We start from the raw sequence: 27,531 nt of genomic DNA, 5'->3' as shown, positions 1-27,531 counted from the left end.
ACAACTGCTTCAGGGATTGAAATATCATTTAATGACTGTTATCAGTTTTGCGCGTTATTTTTTCTATGGCACACTACAGTATTACAATGTTCTACAGAAGTGACTAACAAGGGAAGTGTCACAACTGTGTCTCACCGATTTCGATGCAATTTGGTACAGTCATAGAATGGGCCAAAATAAGGTTCGCACATTTTTTTATACGTGCGGTAAAAGCCCCTGGGGCGAGTTATAGGGGTTGAAAGTTTGGAGAAAAAGTACGTTTTCACTTATATTTTGAAAACGAAAAGTGCTATCAAAATTTGGTAAATTGTAACTGATATTCATTTTAAAAGAGCTTTCTTTTGATGTGTCACACATATAGCAGAGGGTTAAAAAGGGCGAACTACCCCTATTTTTTTGGAATTATTTAAAAACCACCCTATCGATTTTGGCGGCATTAAGTATACTTCTAGTGCGTTCAAAAATATTAGTTAAGGGTTTTTTCCCATTCGCCCTAGATCAACCCCAGCGAAGTTACGGGGGTTAACATGTAAGCACTTTTCGTAAGAATGATGTGATAAAATTGTCAGGTATTTTGAAAATACTTTAAACAAAACCGTAAATTAGTCGCACAATAAAATGTTTAGTGTAAAATAAGGCATAATACACCATATAGGGGTTGTTGGGGTTATCCACCCCCTTAAAAATTAATTCTATCCCGGGCGTTATTTGTCGATTACGGCGAAATTTGGTACTGTGTTTGTTTTATATTTGAAGTAAAAATTTTTGAAAATGGTTATAAGGGTTACAAATTAGGGGTAGTTTTTTGTTTATACCTCGAAGATGAAAACTGCCATCGTAACTGTGGTATTGTTTTTTAAAAATCTATCTATCGATGTTCCACGAGGTAAACTACCCTCATTTTCTTTAAATAATAAATATAAAACTACTAGATAAATAAGATGTTTTATTTATTTATGAGTTAAAAAGCAACTGACAAAAAAAATAGTTCAATATACCAAAGAAGTTTATTCTACATTACTAATTGACGTTTTTTATGTATTATATTAATTTTCAATATTAAATTTATTTTTATTCTACGTAGTGTTGGCAAAAATGAAAGTCGTGGAAAAAATGTTTTAAACATAAGGATTTTTTACACCATGCACATGTTATGACCGCTATATCCCCACAGATATCACACGTTGGCTTCTCACTCGAAAAGCAAACTTCCACGGGATTTTCAAAATGGTCTGGTCTCTCCTCTATATAGCCACTTGCAAACCATGCGTATTTAAAAACATTTATAAACCGAGGGGAAGCCAACTGGTTATGCGTCAACGATTGCAATTTTAATATGTTATCCCTCTGATGTAAATTGACATCATACTGGTAAAGAATAATCTGATCAGAGAATCTTCTAATAAAATTTTTCCATATTCTGAAACCAAATACATCTAGGGGCTGTATTTGACCTGTTGTCCCTGCAGGTATAGATAAATGTTTAAAATTAGTACCTGATGGAGTTATTTCACTAATAACTTCAGGACAATGGCCACTCCAAGAATCTAATAATAATAATGATTTAGAACCAGTATTTGGAAAATATACATTTTGGAGCCAATTTTTCATGTGTTCTGAAGTTAACTTTCCAGATTTTGATGCCAAAACGTATATATTGTCTGCTTTAAACATTGTATTTGCTACCCTCGGTCCAAAGCTGCCAGAGGGTTCTTTTAAAACAATAAAAAGTGGAGAAAGAAGTTTCCCATCAGCAGATATTACGGGTTGAATTGTGTAACTGTGCGTTGTAGATGACACCGACTGGACCACACTTTCTACGGTTTTAACTCCTAAATCGCTTAATGTTCTTCCCGAATGGAATTCCAAGTTAAAACCGCTCTGATCCGAATTGTAGGTGTTTTCAGGTCCATATATTTGGATTTGTAGCTTTGCCTCTTTAACGAAATCTTTTGCTAAAGTTTTTACTCGATCAACATTTCCAATTTGTTTTTGGGATAGAAATTTTGTTATTTTTCGGCTTACTAACCGATTTGCTTTCTTAAAACGTTGCACCCAGCTATGAGATGCTTTGAACAGTTGAGGAGATAAATTCTTTTCATTTCTAGCTTGTATAGCCCATCTGCGTATATCAATATCATGTAGTGGCAATTTATTATCTACGGCGGCTCTCGCTTGATTAATTACAAATTCGGTAATTTCTGCTAATTTTTCTTTGTATGTCCCTCTTTCTTCAATATATTTAGACCATCTGTGCAATTGGGTCTTTGACGTTACTTTTCGGTATTTGTTTTTTACGGTTTCTAGTTTCAAATAACCTTTCTTCCCACTTGTCCAGTAATTTACCGCCTCTAATTTGTACTCGTAGTCGATGTCATCCTTCAATGGACAATGAGCATCAGTATCTTCTACAAACCTGTCAGTTGTATCCTGGTCTTCAATAATTTGCTGACCGTCATTGATGCCATTGGATGAATCGAAAATTAATACAGTTTCGTCTTCAATTTGCATATTGTAGTCTTCCATACTTTCCATTAAAATACGCTGTATATTTTCTTTTAAACTAACTTCTGCTTCATTTACAGGAGTCTGGGGAATATTCATAACAGTAAAAACTGTCATTAGCAAATTTAAAACGTTTATTGGGTTTATTGTAACCATTGCTTCTGTCAGTTGCTCTGAAACTAAAATCTACCCACTGGGCACACGTTCTTTTATACTAGAAAAAACTATTTTGAGAAATGACCTTTAGCAAGCGGCACTAAAAAAACAAATATTGTGCCAAAATTTTTTTGGTAGGTGTATTTTTGGCAACATTATGTAGAATAAAAATAAACTTAACAATGTTAATGATGTGATAGAGAATTTCTATTTATTCTTTCATTAATTTTCCTTTATTAATAAAGGAATTTTATAGAAGATAGGAAAAAAGTGTTAAATTAATGAAAGAATAAATTTAACATTGAACATAAAAAACGTCAATTAGTAATGTAGAATAAACTTCTTTGGTATATTGAACTATTTTTTTTTGTCAGTTGCTTTTTAACTCATAAATAAATAAAATATCTTATTTATCTAGTAGTTTTATATTTATTATTTAAAGAAAATGAGGGTAGTTTACCTCGTGGAACATCGATAGATAGATTTTTAAAAAACAATACCACAGTTACGATGGCAGTTTTCATCTTCGAGGTATAAACAAAAAACTACCCCTAATTTGTAACCCTTATAACCATTTTCAAAAATTTTTACTTCAAATATAAAACAAACACAGTACCAAATTTCGCCGTAATCAACAAGTAATGCCCGGGATAGAATTAATTTTTAAGGGGGTGGTTAACCCCAACCACCCCTAAATGGTGTATTATGCCTTATTTTACATTAAACATTTTATTGTGCGACTAATTTACGGTTTTGTTAAAGTATTTTCAAAATACCTGACAATTTTATCACATCATTCTTACGAAAAGTGGTTACATGTTAACCCCCGTAACTTCGCTGGGGATGATCTAGAGCGAATGGGAAAAAACCCTTAACTAATATTTTTGAACGTGCTGGAAGTATACTTAATGCCGCCAAAATCGATAGGGTGGTTTTTAAATAATTCCAAAAAAATAGGGGTAGTTCGCCCTTCTTAACCCTCTGGTATATGTGTGATACATCAAAAGAAAGCTCTTTTAAAATGAATATCAGTTACAATTTACCAAATTTTGATAGCACTTTTCATTTTTAAAATATAAGTGAAAACGTACTTTTTCTCCAAACTTTCAACCCCTATAACTCGCCCCAGGGGCTTTTACCGCACGTATAAAAAAATGTACGAACCTTATTTTGGCCCATTCTATGACTGTACCAAATTGCATCGAAATCGGTGAGACACAGTTGTGACACTTCCCTTGTAAGACAATGATCGGAAAATGTTTTAATTGTTTTTCTCTGCTAAAATTACAATTAATGTTAATGTTTTAATGTTAACGCTTGAAATTGAAGATCGCGTTGGAAATAGTTTATTTGTAGCGTGAATCATAGTATTCACCAAACCATTTCATTTGATACGTCGCTCATGAAAGTCGGAAGGTAAATGACAGAGTTACAGCTTGCGGCGTTCTTGTGTGACAACCTGTACATACAGGATGTCTTTTCTCTGCTAAAATTACATTCAAAATGGATGTATTGTACATCAATGGATTCAGAAAAACAATCTCTATCTAATGACATGATGAAACATATATGGAGCAATTTGAAAAACAAAAGCTAATAATAGCTTAAAATTGAAGATGGCCTTAGAAAAAATTTGTTTGTAGCATGAATCATACTATTCATCAAACCATTTCATTTGATACCTCGCTCATGAATCGGATTGTAAATAACAGAGTTACAGCTTGGGGCGTTTTTTATCTGACATCCTGTATATAAAAAGTACTAGATAATTAGCACAAACATTTTTAATGTAGCAGAAAATTAGCCGAATAAATAATACAAAATAAATAGTACAAAATTATGGCACTATCAAAATGCTGGTATCTGGACGTTCAGCTACACCCCCCACTTTGACATATATAAAAAAACTACTAAATGATTAGTACAAAAATTTTTAATGTAGTACATAAATAGTACATAATTATAGTAGTATCAAAATACTGATATCTTGAAAGGGGGGTGTAGCTGTACGGACCTCAAACAGGCGCAAGTATGTCATTAAGAGTGTTGTGTCAATTTTGTGTTTCTTGTATGTATTATTTTAGTCTTCATTAATGTAAAGTTTGTGTTTAGATTATTTACGATTATGTTTTTAATTTTTGTAATGAATGTATTGTATCAATTGTCTTGTATGATATAATGGTCTTGTATGTACAACACGGAAAATAAAAAAAAATCTACAAAATTATATTTTTTCTTACCTGTAAGTAACAACTACACAAGCGGTTCGCAAGATGAAAAAGGTTAGGAAACACTGGCGCAAGCCAAATATGGAACTAAAAAAAAGAATTTAAAAGCTACAGTTAAGTATGGTGGTGGAAGCGAATTGCGTTCAAATTTTGTCTAAAAAATTCTTTGTTTTAAAATCACATCTCTTTAGATTTTGAACTATGGACTGTATCAAATAAGCTGTGAGCCACTGTATGTAGTTTCAACAGCTGTGAATCTAGCAAGCAATCCTACAAATAAATCATTCATAGTTCTCTGCAAATATTCGTCGTCCTTCTTATACCATATTTCTATCTCAGCCTGTATTGTTCAAAATAAGCGCAATTTCAAGAGGAAGTATGGTACCTATACGAGATATTTTTACCATTCATATTCAAACTTGACTGTCATAACGTTGAGTTGGAAAAATCAAAATTCCATGTTTTTTATAATGAATGAAATGTTGATATGATTCAGTACTCAAATAATGTAACTATTCTTCTGCGTTGTGAACATAGATTTGTTAAACGAAAAAAATAAAATAATTAGGAGCATTCCACGCGCAATGAGTGGGAGTTCGAATTCCAAAACATTTTGCGCTTCTCCTATTTTAGGTTTATTTTCACATAGAGTCGCATATTATGTGCCTGTCCAGATTTTGTAATTCTATAGCTTACTCGAAATGATGCTTCAAGCGACATTTTACTATCTTCCTTTGAAGCTGACAGAAAAGAAGATATACTACTCGTACTATAATGAGTCAATTGTCTTCTGAAATACTTGACAGGTTTATCCTTGTATGTCGGATGCTTGGTTTCAAGGTGTCGACGAAGAAGTGATGCTTTTAAGCTGCTGTTAGCGAGCATTTCATTGCAAATTACACAAAGCGGCTGAGGTTCTGATTCTTCCCCAGTAAAGTAAAAACCCATTTGTAAATAGTCGCTGTCATATTTTCGCCTTTTTCTTTTCTTCTAAACCAGTTTAATCAATTTTTTCTTTGTATTTAGTTGGCTGAGATGGTAGCTCACTACAGCTCTCAGTATGAAGATTGGACAATTGACTGCTCGTCCAGTGTTTTGTTGAAGTCAACTAAACAATCCGTTTTTAGCCATCGAATAATAATTATTAAAAACTGTTTACACGTTCTCCTTAAACTTCGCTAACCAATCTACTGGTATCAGAGTACTAACTGCGAACAAACAATAAATCACACAAGGTTTTAATATGTCTGTACGAAGCTCTGGTAACCTGCGACAACACATTTCAATTAACTCGGGGAACTCCCCATGGGGTGTTTTCTTACTGTAAATTATGCCAAACTCGGTTTGAAACTTCGCTGTTAATTGCCTAGATACTCTTTAGATGGAACACACATCTAAAAATAGTGAACTTTAATCATGAATCTCTATCATGTATTATCTCTGGGAACTCCCTTCTGCGATATCCGGAGATACGGTTTAATATATATTACAGACACAATACGAGAGATGGCATTAGTTTGATATTAAAGGTATTACAGTTAATAACTTTTCTGGTAACAATGAATTTTTTAATTAAAGCAAAAGGTGATGGACACGCAATAAATTGTTGTTTTTATATCTATGCAACTTTATAAAGTATGCCTTATAAGTTGTTTTAAATCTTTTAGATTTATTATTTTGTCAACTTTTACTTTACCACTACTTCTACAAAATTCCGCCATTATTATGGCGCAAACCAGTTTTGATACACTTGTTTGAGTTAAAATTTGAAGTTCAAGCATTTCTTACTGATCATCCATTTCATTTATCTTGTTGTCTATCTGATATTCTTTGGCTGCAAAAGCTTGCATATTTAGCTGATATATTTTGTAAATTAAATTAATTAAATTTATCACTGCAAGGCACAGGTGTCACCATCTTCGGTGTGCATGACAGAATTGAATCCATGCTAAACAAGTTTAACTTTTGGATCCAATGTTTGCAGATGAATGAGTACGAATGTTTTAGTTCCCTTAGCAGCATTTTATCCGAAAACTCAGTTAAAATTTATGAAAACAAATCTCAAATATCTTCAATTAACTTTTAACGAATACTTCCCTAATAGACGCACTGTATCTCTAACAAATAATTGGATATGTAGTCATTTCTAAAAAGATCTAAATTTGGAGATCTCTCTAACTTTACTGCAAAAAGAAAAACTTATTGAGTTGTCCTGTCACAACTCCTTAAAAGCAATTTTTAAAGATCACTCTTCAATAGACTTTTAGCTCAGTATTGGAAATGAATACGCTATTTTGTCAGAAAAAGCTATCAAAATTTTTTTACCTTTTTGCACAACATATCTCTGTGAGAAAGGATTTTCCACATATACTTACTTGAAAGATAAATATAGAAACAGATTCAATGCAGAACCTGATTTAAGACTGTCAAACATTGAGCCTAAGTATCTCATTAAGAGTGTTGTGTCAATTTTGTGTTTTGATTTTCTTGTATCTATTATTTTAGTCTTGATTAATGTCAAGTTTGTGTTTAGATTATTTACGATTGTTTTTATTTTTTGTTATGAATGTGTTGTATCAATTGTCTTGTATGATATAATGGTCTTGTATAATACGGAAAATAAAAAACAATTATATAAGGGGTTCGCAAGATGAAAAAGGTTTGGAAACACTGGCGCAAGCCAAATATGGAACTAAAAAAAGAGAATTTAAAAGCTACAGCTAAGCATGGTGGTGGAAGCGAATTGCGTTCAAATTTTGTCTAAAAAATTCTTTGTTTTAAATTCACATCTCTTTAGATTTTGAACTATGGACTGTATCTAGGGATGCAAACGATATATCGATTTTTCGAAAACATCGATGTATCGTCCATAAACATCGATGTTTTAATAGCGATGTTGAAGTCCATAAAACATCGATACATCGTTCATTATGAACGATATTTTATCTTCGATGTTTGATAAAATAATCGACTATTATTTCCATGTTTGTATAAAAGAGCAATGAAATATTTGCCACTGTTAGCAACTTCAGTGTCTAAGGAACGATTATTCACAGAAGTTGGCGCAACAATTAATAAGGAAAGGAATCGCTTATTAGGCACCAGGTTGTCAAAGTTAAGGTTTTTGAATTCTATACTTAAAAATAAATTTAAATAACATTATCTATGTGTTTTATCATATTATAATAAATGGACCGCGTTATACATCACTTGACTAAGCGACATTTTATTGTTTTTAGAGATTTTCATGCTGTTACCAGACATTAAAGACAGTAAAGGTGTAACATCTTAGAAAAAATACAGAATACCGAGAGACTTAAAATAAGTACTATTTGTTTTAAAGGATAAAGCTAAGCGTCAATCACGCTATACGATTTCAAGTCCGATTTGTAGCATACGTCTAAGAACCGACTTACCATTAGATACGACACTTAGATACACCAAGAAATTCTACAATAGAAAAAATAGATGAACCTTCAATTTCGAGTCAGTGTCGTTTTCTAGATGTTAGTATAAAATTGAAAGTTTGTCTTTTATTTTATATAGAATTTAAGTCTAACAAGTTTCGGCCCTTAGCCATCTTCAGAGACTCCACAAATAGATTAACATCACTCATCTTATCCATTTTACAAAGGACAGCGGAAGGTAGCGCTAGTTAGCATAAGATATCATTGTTGCACATTTTTATTGCACTAAAACTAGAACTAACACTAGACCGAATATTTCTAGTTCTAGGACTAGTGTTAGTTCTAGTTTTACACTAGCACTATCACTAGAACTAACACAAGATCTAGAACTACAATCATTCGGGTTTAACCGTCTTGAGAGACATGGGACTAAATCCGAATGTTTCTAGTTCTCGGTCTAGTGTTATTTCTAGTGACAGTGGTAGGTAGCGCTAGTTAGCATAAGATATTACCATGTTGTATATTTTTATTGAACTAAAACTAGAACGAGAACTAGAAGCATTCGGGTTTAGTCGTGAAAAAAACTTTCAGTTGTCAATGTTAACTTTAATTTTATTATTACCTTCAAAGTGAGTCCAGACTTGACACATTTATCTCAAAAAACCAAAAAATTCGAACTTTCAACTTTTAATTTTGACATAATTATCAACTTCATAAAAGATCCTTTAAAATGAGTCCAAACTCGACATATTTAACTTTAATATTAATGGAAATGTAATCACTTCCGGTTTGAAACGTCAACGTCAATTTTGACATATTTGTTATTTTCATTAAAAAACCTTTAAAATGAGCAAAATGATCCAAAGATGACGCACTTATCTCAAAAAACAAAAAAGTTAGAATAAAAAACATTAAACCCTAAGTTAGCAACAATGAAGATAGCAATTTAATTTTTAAATATTAATACCAACCTTAATTTTTTATTTTTTTTATTATACTTTTGTTTTTGTGACAAATATTAAGACATTTTATAAAAATTATGAATATGTCAAAATGACAATGACATTTCCAAGCGGAAGTTGCTTATATCTCGATTAATATTGGAATTAAATATAACATCTTTGGACTCATTTTAAAGGATTTTTCACGACGATTAAAAATATGTCAAAATTGACATTCTTAACCGGAAGTTGACCATAACTTCATTAATATTGACGATAAATATGTCGTGTTTGCACTCATTTTAAAGGATTTTTAATGAAGATTACAAATATGTCAAAAGTGAGGTTGACATTTTAAACCTGAAGTTAATTATCATGTAATAGAAGTTTTATAACTGAAGTTAATCTAGTGTTAGTCACTTTTCCGCACTTTCTTTATATTTTTAACGTGTTTTTTTGGGTCATTTCACATTGATTAAAAAAAGTCGTCGATTTTTAAGCCACATGATGATTCTTGAATTTTTTCCAAGTTTTTTAATATTTCTTTCGTTAAAAAAGAGCGTTCTTAAATTTTAATCTGTAAACTTGTAACACTTCGTCCTTAGTTTCATTTTACAACTTTTTAATCTTTAATTTTGTAAATTAGTAACTAATAATCTGATTTCGACATTGATATGTGATCTTTTTTAACAAAACAACAAGAAATATTAAGAAACTTGTTTGTAAAATGGATAAGATGAGAGATGTTAATCTATTTGTAGAGTCTCTGAAGATGGCCAAGGGCCGAAACTAGTTAGACTTAAATTCTATATAAAATAAAAACCAGTTTAAAAGTACAAAATCAAACTCCAGATTATTTTCGTCAAAAATTTTTACACAAATCGTCGTCATTTTGTCTCTAGTTTTAGTGATTAAATTTATGATAATAAAGTTATTATTATTATTATTTGTCGCTTAGTCTAATTGATTATTATGATAATTCTTATAATAAAAATTCAGTCACTGAATATTTTTTTTAAACATCGATGCATCGTCGATGTTTTCGACATCGATGTTTCACTTTTGGAAAACATCGATGTTCTAATATCGATGTTTTTATGAGCGATGTTGCATCCCTAAGGCCGCGTTTATATTGGCGAGCGATTAGCGATGAGCGTTGAGCGGTGAGCGATGAGCGTTGTATTTAAAAATTCAAGTACCTGCAAATGCAACAGTGCTGTGTATATTAAACCAATGCGATGAGCGGTAACGCTAAGCGGTGGATGTGCGTTACATTTGCATTCAAGACGACTTGAATTATGAGCGATAGATACAAGCGGTCGCAGCACGTATTGAGATTATGTGACTATTTGTTTTGAAGTTTTTCGCAAAAATGTGTTCAAAAGCAAAATTTTCGAATAGTTGTGAAATATTAATTTCGGAAGTGCAAACAAAACCGGTACTATGGAATGATCAACACCCAGATTACAAAAAAACGGAGATAACAAGAAAGTTATGGGGAGATGTTGGCACATGTATTGGATTATCAGGTTAGTCAAAAAACACTGAAATGTACAAGTATACACGTATATTTTTTGTCGTTCAAAAATCTACAAAGTAATTTGCAAAAGATTCTCGTATCTGTTTCGCTCGTGCTGAACTTCTACGAGCTCCTCCGTGTCCTTCTTGAGGAGGTGGCAACCATTCTGTTTCACGCTGATTTTCTGGAAAATAATGTACCACCTCTTGACAGTAATGTAAGTCACTATTGCCATCTCGATGTATCACAATATTATCTAAAATACACGTACATTTTACTATATTTGCCGCTTTTTCTGGACTAACTTCGATATCCTTGCCCAAGATACGCCATTTAGCACGTAGTATGCCAAAAGCACATTCAATGCATTTTCTAGCTATTGACAAGCGATTATTGAAGTTTTCTTTGACGGGATCGAGATTTCTGGAAGGATATGGTCTCATCAAATAAGTCTTCAACGGATATGCCTCGTCACCAATTAAAACATGAGGTACTTTAATGTTTGTACCAAATAGTTCTCTGTCTGGCGGCATATTAAATACCGTATTTTCAAGTAGATTAAAGAGTTGCGAAGATGAAAATATTCCGCCATCACTTTGCTTTCCTCTGGCGCCAACCTCGATTGTGATAAATTTTTTGTCAACATCAGCTACTGCTTGTAAGACCACAGAGAAATACTTCAGATTATTAAAATAGCGAGAACCACTTCCTGGTGGGCATTTTATTTGGCAGTGCTTGCCGTCAATTGACCCTACGCAATTTGGAAACTTCCAACGTCTGTAGTATCCTTCTGCAACAGTTTGTAATTGCTCTTGACTAGGAACTGGCATGAATTCGTCAACAAATTCATTCCATATTATTTCACATGTTTCATGAACAATTTTGCTAACGGTACAAACTCCCATTCTCAGAGTTGTTGCTAAATTTCGGAATGAGAGTCCTGTAGACAAGAACCTGAAATATCATAACAACTAATTAAATACAAATTCTTTCCAGGACAAGCTGCGAAGGGGAAGTGGAAAAATTTAAAAGATAAGTTTCGGGTTGAACTGCATAAAATTCCGAAAAAACGCTCCGGCTCAGAAAATGACAATTATAAGTCAAAATGGCCATTTTTTGATATGATGCTATTTGTAAAAGATAGCATGCTTCCAAGTACAACAACTGGCAACCTCTCGAAGGAACCCGAGAACACCGATAGTGAGGATGAAGAACAAACTGCAGAAAACGTTAATAATGAAGAGTCAGATACCATACAACATGAACCTTCCTCACCATCAACTAGCTCTTCACGTCCTTCATCTTGTACAACGCAAAGAAAGACATTCGCAACACCAACATGTCGTAATAAGAAAAGACTAGATTTATGAGAACAGGAATTTAAGAAAGATGTTGACATGACAGGTAACCCCGATTATCATTTTTTAATGAGTCTGCTGCCCTATTTTACGGACATGGACTGTTTAGAAAAATTGGAAGTGCGAGCAAAAGTACAAGTAGTTATCACCGAGGCCGTGCGACGCAAAAAAAACACTATGCAGTCTGTTCAACGTCAAGAAAATTACACAAATCTTCAACTTTACGGAAGTGAAAACTTCGATCAAGTACGATCCCAGCCTAGATTACATACAAACTCTGGAGAAAATTTAACAGTGGGAAAAGGTATTCAAAGGTATCAACCAATTAGTCAATGTGACGAAAATTATAGCATGTTTCGGCTTGACCCGTGAAAATATAACAATAAAGATTCTGGGTCTGTAGAATTACTCTATACATCTAATTTTATGCAATAAAGATTAGTGTACTTGTCACTATTTTTGTGTACCTACCTTAATGTTAAATAAAGCCTTTCTACCGGAGATATGGGTCTCTTAAAATTAGTTATCCGAAGCCTGTCCTTAATTCGTATCAAAATATAATCGAAAGTGTCAATAGACATGCGTAAAAATTCGAAAAATTTAGACGGGTCTCTTCGTAGATCATAGTACAGTTGGTGAAATTCACCGTTTGTCAAACGAGTTCTGTTTAGGTAATGCACTCCAATTCTTTTCTTCCGCTTCCTTAATATAATCTTTCTAAATAAAATGGGATTTTCTAATAACCACAGCAAATGCACTGACTTCGGTAGCATGTTTACCACGGTACTGATACTAAATAAGCTGTGCTACGACTCTGCTTAATATACACACTTCATCGTTATAACGCTCAACGTTCATCGCTCACCGCTCAACGCTCATCGCTAATCGCTCGCCAATATAAACGCGGCCTAACTGTATCAAATAAGCTGTGAGCCACTGTACGTAGTTTCAACAGCTGTGAATCTGACAAGCAATCCTACAAATAAATCATTCATAGTTCTCTGCAAATATTCTCCATCATTCTTATACCATATTTCTATCTCATCCTGTATTGTTCAAAATAAGCGCAATTTCAAGAGGAAGTATGGTACCTATACGAGATATTTACCATTCATATTCAAACTTGACAATCATAACGTTGAGTTGGAAAAATCAAAATTCCATGTTTTTTATAATGAATGAAATGTTGATATGATTCAGCACTCAAATAATGTAACCATTCTTTTGCGTTGTGAACATAGATTTGTTAAACGAAAAAAATAAAATAATTAGGAGCATTCCACGCGCAATGAGTGGGAGTTCGAATTCCAAAACATTTTGCGCTTCTCCTATTTTAGGTTTATTTTCACATAGAGTACCATAGAGTGTATATCGTGGTAGTGCGCCGAATAGTATTATTATCAATTGGAGGGACGCCCGCCCACGCACACCTCCACCGACGGCGTAGGCACACGACAGCGGCGTCGGCGCTTTGCGTCGATCAGCTGTCAGTTCCCGGACTCAACAGGTCGGCATGGTCAGTGGCGCAGGCCACTCCGCGAACGCAAATGCCGTACCGACGGTGTCGCTTCACCGCCGGTCACCACACGAACAGGGCCAACGACAACGACGCCCGCGACGCACCCTTTAATTGGACAACCATCAGATCCTTTAGCCGCATGTCTCGACGCCAACGGTACTTATATTTGTACTGCTTTCAATCCCCGTTGCTATATCATCCAGAAGGTAAGTGATAAGATGAATAAATATTTTTTTGAGAAAAACTAAGTCTTCGGGGTTTCATAGAATTGGAAAAAGGCTGTATTTTGAATTTTACGATAAAAAATAAGTTCTCTTGTTGTAGTTCGTTTAAAGGTAGTGTCTCTTTGCCATATGGTGGAGAACAAAATAGTGCTTCTTGTGGCGACGGCGTCGTGACGCTACTGCGCTTCGGGACGACGCCCGTAGAAATTTAAATCAACGTCCAACAACCGAAGAAAATAAAAAAAATCGTAAAAAAATATAGTTAAAAAAATAATACAGAAAAACGCTCATAAACTAATAATGCTTGTTTAAAAACTTTTACAGAAATTTATTTCTGTGCGATCGATAAAAGTACTGCGTTTTCCGATTTTGAATTTGATCGTGGTGGTATCGGAGTCGCGCAACACGTGGTTGTAGTCCACGCACGCATCCATAACTTCTCTCTCGGAAAACTGGGACGATAAAACTTTATTTTTTTTGCTATTTGTTTATAGGTGTATGTAACAGTACGTTACAGGAAACGAAATCGTTTCCAACCGGACGTTGTTTTTTACGCCGAAAATCGTATGACTGACGTTATTTTTTTCATTTTTGATTGCGTTTTAATGCTTCCACTTAAAGCGATAGTAGCAAAACGGTGACGTCGAACAACCGGATCGATGTTATTAACTATGTGTAGGCGGATGCAGAGAAATCTGTACCAAAATATTTCATTTTTGCAAATATAAAAAGGTAATCACCTTCTTCATGTTGTTGGGTTGAAGAAGAACAGGTATTTTATTTTTATATAGATATTTATTACTGTTATTAAGATATAATTGTAAAATCACCAAGCAATGTTTAAAAAATCACTTCCGGTTTATTCGTAGGAATAAAGAAATGATTTATATTTCAAACAATAGCTTAAATTGTCCTCTATAAAACGATATATCATAAGCTATAATGTTAGTTAATGGAAATAGGGAGGAAAAATGATTTATACAAAATTATAAATTTTGGTAAATATTGATTGTAGTCAATTTTTAGAATGTCGCATCTCCTATAGTTTTGGGAGTTAAGAAGCGAGTTCTATCACAAATGATATCTTAAATATAATTATATATTCTTAAAACTTATTCTCTTTAAAACGACGCACAGTGGTCTAAATTCGAAAAAACACGAACAAAAATATTTTAACGCAGTTTGGGTTGAGATAATTTTTTGAAACTTGGTATGTGGCTATAGGACTATATGCTAAAGACTTTGTGAACTTTTGGATCAAATATGTCAACCGGAAGTACTAATTTACTTGAGGCCACAGTCTATTTTTTTCATATAATTTAGGTCCTTAGAATTGGATAAATACAAAATTTTATACAACGCTATTAAATCGTGAAGGATAGCTAAATACAAAATTGTTTAAACTAAATTGGTTATATAGTTTACTTCGATGTAAGGTTTCTATAAATAAATCTTTAACTACAGAGTGTCTCACATATCTGGTTAGTTAGAACTTTTTCAGGTTCCACTATTCGTACAATTTTGAAATTTTGGTAGCATGGGTTGTTCATTCGGAACTTTCAATCTAAAATATTTTCAAGATGGCTGCCACTTCCGGCCTACCGAAGTAGACCATAACTTCGTTATTTTAAATGGAATGCTATAGTTTTTATCACACCTTTTAATTATATGCCAAAAAATATGTTGACTTTGATAAAAGTTATTGGTACCTAGCGTTTTTTGTTTTCGAGTTATTTTGGTTCTAAACTTTTTTTGGTAAATTTCACCATGCTCTTTAAAACCCCATATCTCAGCCAACGTTCATTCAAAAAAGGTCTAAATTGGTACGATTATTCTTCAAGTGCTGTCAAGTAGATTGTCATTTGTTGTATCGGAGTATCTTATACAGGCTGGTCAAAAATTGAATTATTGTTTCTCCATTTTCAATGGCGAGAAAGTAGAAAATTTTAAATGGAACGAACCATGCTTTTTTAGCCTATCAGAAATGGACTTTAATTCTCTATAAATTATCTACGTTGCTTAACAATATGTGTTTCTTCTTGTTCTGTTTCAGACCATTCTTCGTCATCTTCATCTTCGTTGCATTCTGCCTCATATAGCTCTTGTTCTGATTCTTGTTCTTCGTCATATTCATCTTCTTTTTCGCCATCTTTTTCTTCTTCCTGGTCTTCTACATTGTCTATTATAAGTAATCTTTTAGTCTCGATACTCATCTTTTTATGTTTTCTAGAAATGTGCTGTTGAAAATTACTTATAAATGGATGTGAGCTGGGGGGGTGAAATGGGGCTGAGTAGCAGTCTTTTAAATAGATCTTCATTCGTATCCAGTCTACTACATTTCCTTGTGTGGCTCTCTCTAAATTTTCGGATTTTTTTGTTATTAGCTTCTTGCGCTTCTTCCGACTACTCTCCAATAGGTAGTAGAGCTTCTTTAATGACTGCAGATCCATGTATCAAAATTTTATGAACGCTGGTTGGCATATAGTACCAACTATAAAATGGACGTACTTTTCGGCAGTTTTGAAACAATATTTATCAAATTTATTGTAATTAATATTGTACCCACTGTTTATTGCAGCCAAAACAACGCCAAATCGCTGTATTAGTTCCTCGTCAATTCCTTAAATAAAGTATAAAGTGATTAGTACATGCGCGCTTACTATAAAATTGTCATAACAGTAATCTCTGATGATAATTTATTAAAACTACGTATCAACTAGTCACCTTCCAAGTTCTAATTTCTAATCTATATGAAATGTGAGGCAGACACACAAAAAACCGAATGTATGCATGGAGAACAGACAAACCAAACTTAAAACCTTCTAGCTCTACCGTTCATCTGTGAAATTTTTGCTCTGCATAAATAACATTCCATTCCAGATGATTCCTTCAAATTCCCATCAAAGAATTACAGACCTACAACATGTATGAATAATTCAAATAAAGTTTTAAGAAAACGAAGACTTTATACCTTGCCATCCACCATCGTGAAATAAAGAGAAAAGTTAACACTTACACATTTTGAGGTATATGGCTGAAGGGAGCTTATTTGGTTTGAAATATATATTTTTCTTCGGTTCTTATAAGAGCGGCATTTTCATGCACCCATTGTAATCTAATCGGTCTACAAAACCGTATAGATTATGGTGTGGGGTTCTTCCACAATACAATATTATTATCATTGTCTTCCAATCGTAATAGGACTAGGAAGACACAAATAGCGAATCATGTTTTCCCTCTGTATTTGTGATGAACTTTTGTTTATAAGTCGAATGACATCCGCTACCATCAAACCCCCACTTACAACGTAATATAGAATTTACATTTACATTTGGATAATTATCGAAACATTTAAAAAAAATTTTTTAAATATTATTTAATAAAACTGGTTCGAAGTGTTTCTGAAGAAAGTTGCAACATGGCATCCGAAACGTCAAACCTTTTCTTCAAAGACGCACGGCAAAACCCGAAAGTTTCTAGTGTTAGTTCTAATTTTAGTTCAATTAACTCCGGCCGTGAAAGCCTTCGTACTTACAAAAAAAGTAGATATTTCAAGTGTTCCAGTTTTTTGCCGCACTGTATCTAACAACCACTTCCGGTTGTTAGATATGCCTGAAACTTTAAGTCTGGTATTCTATTATTGTTATGCAAGTTTACACCAAATATATGAGATTTATCTTTTAAGAAAAAAAATATAAGCATTTTATATGAAAACGGTCAAATAACACACTCAGTCACTGATCATCTTTGATCGTTAATATCTTGGAAAGGAGCAAGTTAAAGCAAGATGTGGTTATCATGTTATATAGAGCACATCTCAAAGAATAAGAATATTCTAGCGACAAAAGTTCTTCTTGCGTCTTCTGCGAGATATATATGTTAAAACATTTGGTTGTAACTTCAAGTAGGTGTTAATTAGCTTTAAAAGAAGTGCTTATTACGTATTTCTGCAAAAATATTTTAAATATTAGAAAAGTGCCAAATGAAGACCTTTCTATACTGTTCAAGATAGCAACAACGCATTGTCTTGAAAAAGTGGAACACAATGTATTTTCTTCATCTAAAGTTGTAGCATTTTATGATATTTAATACACAAGAATTGTAGTACTGTTTTATTGCGTACAGTTAGCACTAGAAAGTACATAACACTTTATTCCTTTCACCTCTCAGTCTATTAGGACCTAAAGTACATATAACATGTAAAAAAAAACGAAAAAAAAAATTTCGAAAAGTTGATTTTCGTTCACATTTTACCGCTTGTGGACCACTGTGCGACGTATGATACCCTATTTGAAATGATAATGTTTGTTAGGAAAGAATTTTTTAAAATTATGTTGTAAAAAGGAGGTTAGATTAACGATATTAATTTAATGTAATGTTTAAAAAATCACTTCCGGTTTATTCTTAGAATGAAACTATTTGCATAATATGATGAGAAATAATATGAAAGAATAGGAACTTTTTCATCTAAATCTAGGTAACAATTTTGTATTTTTCCTATTTAGTGAATTTTTCTTATTTTTTAGACTAATTTTTAAAGAAGTTAGGCATTTTCATAAATTTAAAAACATAGATTGTTTCGTAATATCTCTCACATTGGGTACCCAGAACTCATTTATTTTTTACATCTAACCATAATAAATAAATCTTTATATTTGGCGATTTTGAATATTTTTCCTTGATTTAGCATTTTTGGTTGGAATCTACATACTTTTTGGTATACTTCATGAAGCTTCTACTCGATGACGAAAAATATTTTAAACTTTTGGGGTAATTATCTGTGGTGAAGTTCTGACAAGTTGACATTTTATAGGCACATTGAGACTGCAGTCGAGTAAGCTACCATAAGTGACTCCAGAATTACCAACAAAGCTAATATCATCAAATACTGGGAATTTCATATAACTCGCAATATATGAATGCAGTACTATAGTTACGAAACAACTGTGCACTTACACTTGCCTTGGCATTGGGTAGTTTTGCAAAGGAAAAGTTTTGCTTAGGAAAAGGTGACATCCTTATAACAACCCTGAGTTTTCGGCCGTCTTAAGAGACGCACGGCTAAACCCGAATGTTTCTGGTTCTAGGTCTAGTGTTAGTTCTACTTTTCTAAATAATAATTAAAACTAGAACTAACACTAAACTTAGAATTAGAAACATTTGGGTTTAGCTGCACGTCTGTCAAAACGGCTAAACCCGAATGATTCTAGTTCTAGGTCTTGTGTTAGTTCTTTTTACACTATCACTAGACCTAGAACTAGAAAGCTTCGGGTCTGAAGACGCACGGCTAAATACTATATCAATAGTAAATATATTTATCACCGCCTTTAGACGATTTGATATTGATTCGACCAGTTGTTTGGTTACTTGCGGCGTTGTTCTATGTTCTGCCATTCTACAAGTAGCGTTTTTTCAAGTCTTCTTTATTGGATATTTTACGCTTTCGTATATTTTGATCCAACATTGCTCATAGATTTTCAATGGGGTTCATATCGGGCAACTGTGCTGGTGGTGCCATTAAGTGAGGGCAATACCAAATATGGCTATTGTACAGTCGCGACTGTACGATTCCAGACTTATGTTTTGGATCATTGTTCTGGTAAAAGCGAAAATTGCGTCGTATGCCCAGGCGTTTAGCACTTTGGACAAAATTTCGCTGTAGAATTTGAAGATACATGTTTTTATTCATAATTCCGGCAATAAAGACTCAATTTCCTATGCCGGCGGCGGACATGCAGGCTCAAACCATTTCGCTTCCACCACCATGCTTAACTGTAGCTTTTATACTCTCCTTTTTTAGTTCCGTGTTTGGTTTGCGTCATACATAAGGCAAATCGTCCGAGCTAAAAATGTTAAACTTTGACTTATCGGCAAAAATTATCGCATTTCAAAACTCTAAGCTCTTCGAAATATGTTCCTTTGCGAAGTTAAGCCAACATACCTGATTTTTTTATTTATAAAGGGCTTCCTACGTGCTACTCGCCCATGGAAGTTATGTTGGTAAAGTACTCGCCGAACAGTTTCAGCACTGCAAGATTTCCCTAACATTTTTGATTGGAATCTACATACTTTTTGGTATAATTCATGAAGTGTGAAAAAATTTTGGGGTCATTATCTGTGGTGAAGTTCTGACAAGTTGAGATTTTATGGGCACATTGTAAAGAATTCTGTGCTGGTACATTACAGTAGATGAGAGACTGCAGTCGAGTAAGCTAGCATAAGGGACTCCAGAATTACCAACAAAGCTAATATCATCAAATACTGGGAATTTCATATAACTCGCAATATATAAATGCAGTACCATAGTTACGAAACTACTGTGCACTTCCACTTGCCTTGACATTGGGTAGTTTTGTAAAGAAAAAGTTTTGCTTGGAAAAAGGTGACGTCCTAACAGCAACCCTGAGTTTTCGGTCCCGAGTGTTTCTGGTTCTAGGTCTAGTGTTAGTTCTACTTTTCGTTCAATAAAAATATACCAAAATCTAACGCTAAATAATAATTAAAACTAGAACTAACACTAGACTTAGAACTAGAAACATTTGGGTTTAGCTGCTTGTCTGTCAAGACGGCTAAACCCGAATGATTCTAGTTCTAGGTCTTGTCTTAGTTCTAGTGATAGTGTAAAACTAGAACTAACACTAGACCTAGAAGTAGAAAGCTTCGGGTGTTAGTCTAGTTTTATTTGTTATTCAGCGCTAGATTGTTGTATATTTTTCCCCTTATTGATCCGTTATATCGAGGTTTTACTGTGATGTCAAATTATATTGACATGTTGCATTTTATGTGGGACAAAATAAGTAAGTACGCCCGCTTTCAATGGAAATATATTTTTGTATATTGCATCTTAAGTGAAATTCACGGTATACATAAAAATAGAATAAATTGACCTATTTTTTTACTTTTGACATTTGCTGGTATATCCAATCAAGTTCTTATCCATCCAAGTACAAGAATGATAAATTTAAAACCAACGTTCTAAATGATAGCCGTGGTATGATTTTTATAATATAATTGCATTCATTTTATCTCTTCAAACTAATAAGATTGTTTTTCATTAATCGATCCAATCAAAATTGAATCAAACTTATCTATTTAAATTTAAAACCAAGAATAATTAATGCAGTTAACACCAAAAAGAACATATAAAAACAATTATAGAAATTATAGGCCTGGATACAAGAACAAGATAAGTGAGTATTTCTTCGAAATTGAGTTATGTAGCTGCAGTAATCGGCGTAGGAGTGCAGTTGTTTGTACTATGTGGCCTCATGTTTTTGATATAGGGTTATGATTCATACTTATCAGAACCTTTCTAGAAATTTGAGAAGAATTTTATGCAGAGAAAACTGTGAAACCAATTAAAGCAAATAGGCAAAAGCAGAAAGAAAAGAAGCGATAAAAATTGGTAAAGAAATTTTAATAATAATAACACACTTTTGTCACATACAGTTTTTTGGCATTTTTGACTTTATTTAGACTCCCTAAAATGAAAAGCAGGTGCAGAAAAGTTTTAGCACATATATCTTTTTTGTGACAGAAAATTTATATTTTATAAAAAATACTGAGGCTTTACTGCTAGTAACTGCTGGTCTTTTGCAAGACGGACCTTTGTAGTTACTTGCTTTTTGGTTGTCCAAAAAATGTTGCACGACATTTTTAAAACTTTATGAAGCAGATTTCTCTCAACTTCGAATATGTTATCTTTGAACAATTCCCTGATCTGAGATCTGACGAAGATTCCCTGCGTCACTAACTTTAGGAAACTTTTCTTTCAAGTACATAAAACCTGAACCGTTGCGATCCATAGCTTTGACAAAATTTTTTATCTGGCCTAGTTTTATATATAGTGGTGACAGAAGTATTCTGCTGGGCTGACAAGAGGAGGGTGTAAAACATTTGTATTTCCAGGAGTGAGGCAGTCGCCCTTTGGCCAGTCTTTCTTGCGGTAATGATTGTTTCGATCTCCGCTGTCACTCACATAAAAAGCAACAATACTTTGTCAATCCGAGAAATAAAGCAATGACTTTGAAGTCACCACATAGTTTAAATGAAAATTGATTATACTGAATTTTTTCTAGTACCAACTTCATGTTTTCGTAAGTTTCTTTCATAGTGGAAGCATATTTATGCTACCGGAACAGAGGGTAATCTATTTCCATTTTGCAAGAGTACAGCTTTTAAACTGGTTTTTGACGAGTCTATAAACAAGCGCCAATCTTGTGGTTCAAATTCAATATCTACCAAGTTCATGACCGAAGTAATATCATTGCAATACACTCCATTTTTTTCTTGTGAGAAGCGTTTTGTTAGTACTTCATCACGGCTTCGAAAGAGCCACATCTTAGTATAGGAATTTAACGGCATTCGTTGTTATTTGAACGGCATTCGTCGTTTATAAGTAACGAACAACAAGGCAAGGTTTATATTGGTACTCAAACGCAAGAACTTCCAAATAGATAGCATAAAAGTGAATACGGCCGTTAAACAACCCTGACCTAACATTTGCTTCGTCTTTCTGCCCTCATTGCCACTATCTTGTTAACTTATGTTTAGACTATCCTTACACTTATGTATGAAATCGTATCCTGATTTTTACCATTTCAAATCAATCATTATTTCTTTATGGAATCTTTCTGCCTTATTTTTTGATTGATTTTAATCATTTTCAGTTTTGTTGTTTCTATTTTCTTCAGAATTCTTTCGTTATTTTTTGAGACAACCATATGTTTTATTTGTTCTTCTGTATTCCTTCAGCATGTGTTTTTATCTATATTTTGTCATTCGTCATTCTTCTTCTGCACCCTTATGGCACATTTCTGTTTTTAGCAACACAAATAGGCTTGTTCTTCTGCCTGTCATTCTTACTTCTTTTTGCTTTTATTATCCTTTGTTTCCGCTTTTTTGTCGTTATGTTACTGCATCATTTTTAAATTTTTTCTACATCTTTTTTGCCACCTTTTCCTTTCTTTTTCTTCTTCATATTTTTCGTTTTTTTTGTATTTATCACATTTTTGTCTTGTATACATTTACTTTTTCGCCTTTGCTGGTTTTTATTATTTTTTATAATAAAATAACTACTTACGATATTTATCTGTTTTATTTTAGGATTGCTTTTCACTTTCTTTCTACCTCACTTACTCATTGATTGTTCACTTTTTCACTCTCTCTATTTATCACGGCATCTGACGATCTAATTATTGGCTTGCTTTTAATTTCTTTTTGTCTACTCACAAACTCTTTTTGGTAAAAAATGCTCTTATTCTATCTTCTACAGCATTTGTTGATCGGACATTTTTGTTTTGACCTTTACACTTTTATAACAAGAATAAGTCATACATTATTTTGAAAATTTTCTTTTTCGGAAATGTTTAACTAAACATGTTAAAAATATTATTATTATTACATTAAAAGAGTTATTTAATTAATTGCAAAGTATAAGTATACCAAAGGGTAATTTGGCATGTTATACTTTGAAAAGTAATTCTGTACCAATAGAAAATGATTCAGCCCAATCACTCACATGCTGCTGAAAATTATTCTGACAAATTATATCTTTATCTTATTTTTTTGTGAAAGCATTTTTACATTGTTATACGATTCTTCCCATTATTGCATGAAATAATAAAATATTTGGTCTTCTTTCTATGGTAGTACAAAATTTGGAAATCAGTGTCTTATTACCTTGTTGCACCAAGGTTCTCAATTATAATAATTTAATTCTGAAATTATCAGCAAGATGTTGAGAATTGACAAACTCGACGTAAGATAATTGACGACAGAATCATTTAATTTGGCTAAGTATTTGCATGATATATCCCAAATTAGTTGAGATCATAACTAATAAAACTAATGAGCTCATTCAACAGGATGTCAATAACGTTAAAAATCATTGATAGGTCTTGAGAATAGTGGATGAATTTACGAATATATAAAGTTCCGGAACAACGTACAGAACTTTGTCGTTCGTTAGTAGTAAAGTTTCTCAAGGAGGAGATAGAGTTGATAATTGATAACTCTTATAAAGAGATAATGTTAATAGCTTGCCGGGGGAGTGGATGCATACATAAATTAAATGTATACATAAATATTAATTTTGATGTGATATTTGAAGTTATATGCTTTCTTCTTTCAAGGTAACTTGATATTTTTTGCTCAATTTGTAGTGTATACCTCCGAGGTAAATTTTGCATCACTTCCTGAACTCATTCGAAAAGCTAAAACAAGAGCTTTGCGATAGATTTCATAGCATCGTGGTTACAGAGGATTTCACTGTCGCTGTGTTGAATGAGAATGCTTATCGCCCCATTCATATTTTGGATGTTATTCTTATAGTTGTGAACAGCTAATTTGAACGCGTACTGAGTTTGTGTATATAATGGATTCTGTACAAATAAACAATACTGACGTTTGGTAAACGTACAGCTAGAATCTCATTGCTGGTAATGTGTCTCGTTCTCTTTTGTTCTGCTTTTCAGATGAAGCTAGGATTGGTTAGATTATTATTTTTATTAATACAGAAGTAATAAGATCTAATAGTATTAACGTTGGAATCATTAGACTATGCTCGTCTTCTTTTCGTGGTACACACATTGAATTTTACAGTTTCAATGATAATAATACATCGGATTTAAGAGCATCTTGACATTTACTGTTTAAATATTAAAACACCCATTTTAATATCTCATACCTCACCTAATGTAGTACACTGTAGGCGAAGTCAATGCTTTGTTTGGTCATAAGATATGGGATACAATTACTAAGTATTTTATCATAAACGTTTGTACGTTGCCTGTTCGTGTCAGCTCATCCGCAGCTTCTTGCTAGCCAGCGTTGGTTAACCTGACCCAGAGCAGCCAGGCCTATTTTCATGGCTTGCAGTATTGTACAGCAGCTGAGAATAATTTAATTTACTTATTTTCACCTCTTTATCTAGAGAGAGTACCATGTCAATATCAATATTATTAGCAAATAATTCTTACTGACAATGAAGTGTTAGTGTTGTGGTCCTTATCGCACATAATATCTCTAATTTAGGTATTTGTTAAATTCATGAAAGTTTATTAGCATATTTCACTAAAGAATTTTGGACCGTATTTCTAGTGGTTAATAAATGTTATAGAAGTCTGATTACAAGTATCCAAAAGATTCCTGAGAACAAATGCAATAATATTTATACTAACTCACCAAGTTCAGAGCATGATTTGAACAATTAATTATTATAATAACGAAGCCTTCAATCCAAGAACCAGTGTTTATACCATACAAGCTTATTCGATTCGAAAAGACAAAATTGGTTTTATATCGGTGATTTTCCTGTGCTACACTTCATCTCGGTAACTGATCATAGGACCAACCATAGTTATATACAATCAGTAAAGTCTGGCAGGGGTTAACACTTAATTCTGCACACAAAGCCTATTACAGATTAAAGTTAGCCTTACTTTGTGGTGAATCCTAAAGATTTGACTTCTATCGAAAAAAGATTGTTCCTTCCCATAGTCTTTGCGTTTCTTGGATGGAGAGATTTTTACGATGATATTTATATCCTTAATAGAGAGTTCCCTTTGACAATAACAAATAAATTGTTTTGGCACCCAAAACCTACGTTTTTACACTTCATTGTAGCATATAACATGGTAATTAGCAGTTTTAGGCAAATTGCGACAAAATTTCACTTCTATCGCGACAACATTGTTGCCAAACTATAAATAAGAGGTTAAATGAAAATACTTAGAAATTTAGTGCAACCTTGATTCTAAAATATAAATTTACGTTGAGGCCTCGTCGTTTTTATAGTCTTATTTTCATTAACTAGCAATTCAATATCATTCTTTATCTATGACCACATATGACTTGGTTAGTATGTTATTAAAGGTTTTACCACGTAAGCAGAGTATCACCATTAGCGTATAATATTATATGATTATAATGTAATAAGAATAACAAAGGACCCAAAATAGAACCCTCAACCTCTTACTATAGAAATTAAGCGTCATAGTTAACTGGTATCTTATGGGCTGTAGGTAGAACAATATCTTATGCCAAATGATATGAGAAGATAAAAGATTTATAAAGAGTACAAACAATTTACAGTGACTTTCCGATGATAATGCATTTATATACCGCTATGAATATGTATTATTCTAGTAAAAAAAGAACTCAGGTTCCACCCACCGATAGATAACCCCTGTATCAATTCAAATTAACGTAACCAGTGTTCACTGACAAGTACAAAATTGAAATGACGACCTCAGACAAACAAAAACGCTTCAAATTTAGTTTAGATTCTATTTTTACGACATGTTATGCTGGCCGAGTTAGTTTTAAAGCTAATGTTAAAGGAATTTTTTAAGCTATTCGTATTTGTAAAATCTAAATTAATTAAATTGAAACCTTCAAAAATATAAGAATTATTTCAGGAACCACCTATTTATAATTGAGCGAAATATAAAAATAATCTATTTTACATTTTATGTTCATATGAATTTCATCATATTCATACGAATGTTGACATACAAAATGAATTTAAAAATCTGTTGTGTTTTAAAATTCAATTCAAAAATAATTTTGTTTAGCTTCGTATCCAATAGGATACTGTAAAATAAATGACATTACTTTTTTCAGTAACATTTTATTTGTTAATGTCGAGAGCTACTTGTTATCTTTATACATTTTTTTCAAAGTCATCTAATATATCAGCGAATTTACCGTTCGGTTTATACAATTTGAATCACGTCCATGGCTCTTGCTGAATATAAGAACCCGGATTTCTAAATCACCGGAATCTTCTCAAACAATTTAGTTATTCTTATCATATATAATCATATACAAGTGAGACAAATTTCACCATTTAATTCAACACTGATTTCCCTGGCACAATCAGGATCTTTTGTTGAAGTCGTATCACGTTCAGTAGACTAAACTCAAACTCATGGTACTTTTAATGGTATTTTTTCTTTTATTGATCTTCATATTATAGTTTTTAAATGATTTGTAGTAGGGGCACAACAAAGTCTATTTATAAAATTACCCTTCTTCCTTCGAATTGATGAATGTCTTTCCGACAGATTAACTATTTAACTTTTAAGTCCTGAACAAATTCTCGATTCATGTTTATGTATAGAAAATACAAATCAGGTCCGCGTTGAATTACATTTTTATCCAGCGAAGTTGCATCGATTTTACCCTAAAACACGTTATACATTTCCACATTCAAAGTCAATTATAACATCTAATACATATAGACTTAGAAGTAATGACAATGACGAAGACTTCATTAGTGATACACATTCCTCTACATTCACAGGTTAAATAGAGAGCATCTCAACAACAATCTTATTCCAACCTCATTTTTAACAAGTTTTTATTTATTCGTTATTACGCGTTTCACCAATATGTTAATTTTTATATTATTTTTAAATAAATATGTAAATAGATTGAATAATAACTGCTCGGGTAATTGCTTTTAAATTTTTTTTATTTGTTGACTAGTATCAACCATTTTATTTGGCCTTCATCAGAAGAAATTTTGAATGACCATTTTTATTTGTTTTAATTCTTTAATTCTACCGTATACGTTTGTATTAATTTAAAGGGAGATCGACATAATTTTAACACGCAAAGTGAAGAGATACTGGAAATTTTTAAGTATAGGTTGTAGCACTTTAACAGGAC

General features: G+C 32.8%; 2 protein-coding genes across 2 annotated transcripts in view; one reads left to right on the top strand and one right to left on the bottom strand.

Annotated features, from left to right (window-relative positions):
- Positions 1-10,818: 10,818 nt before the first annotated feature.
- On the bottom strand, positions 10,819-13,017 carry LOC139429599 (uncharacterized). Its single transcript, XM_071195526.1, has 2 exons — positions 12,586-13,017; positions 10,819-11,710 (listed from the first exon to the last, which is right to left on the bottom strand). The coding sequence occupies exons 1-2, from the start codon at positions 12,885-12,887 to the stop codon at positions 10,819-10,821; spliced, it is 1,194 nt and encodes a 397-aa protein (XP_071051627.1). The 5' UTR covers positions 12,888-13,017.
- A 385-nt stretch (positions 13,018-13,402) lies between these two features.
- LOC111427251 (La-related protein 4B) overlaps positions 13,403-27,531 on the top strand; it is a 90,552-nt gene continuing 76,423 nt past the window's right edge. The window contains exons 1-2 of the mRNA XM_023062283.2: positions 13,403-13,451; positions 13,622-13,839. Coding sequence (XP_022918051.2) covers positions 13,403-13,451; positions 13,622-13,839 — 267 coding nt within the window. The remainder of the gene's footprint in view (positions 13,452-13,621; positions 13,840-27,531) is intronic.

The sequence above is a fragment of the Onthophagus taurus genome, chromosome 1 (genome assembly GCF_036711975.1).
Source record: "Onthophagus taurus isolate NC chromosome 1, IU_Otau_3.0, whole genome shotgun sequence".
Classification (NCBI taxonomy): Eukaryota; Metazoa; Arthropoda; class Insecta; order Coleoptera; family Scarabaeidae; genus Onthophagus; species Onthophagus taurus.
Note: the sequence above shows the minus strand (reverse complement) of the source record. Positions and strands in the feature narration are given on the sequence as shown.

What these genes read in the sequence shown, in the direction of transcription:
- LOC139429599 (XM_071195526.1), bottom strand. Translation starts at nt 12,887, where the DNA reads ATGCTACCGAAGTCAGTGCATTTGCTGTGGTTATTAGAAAATCCCATT. An exon ending in AGGCTTTATTTAACATTAAG is followed by an intron (nt 11,711 to 12,585) that starts GTAGGTACACAA and finishes ATGATATTTCAG; the next exon opens with GTTCTTGTCTACAGGACTCT.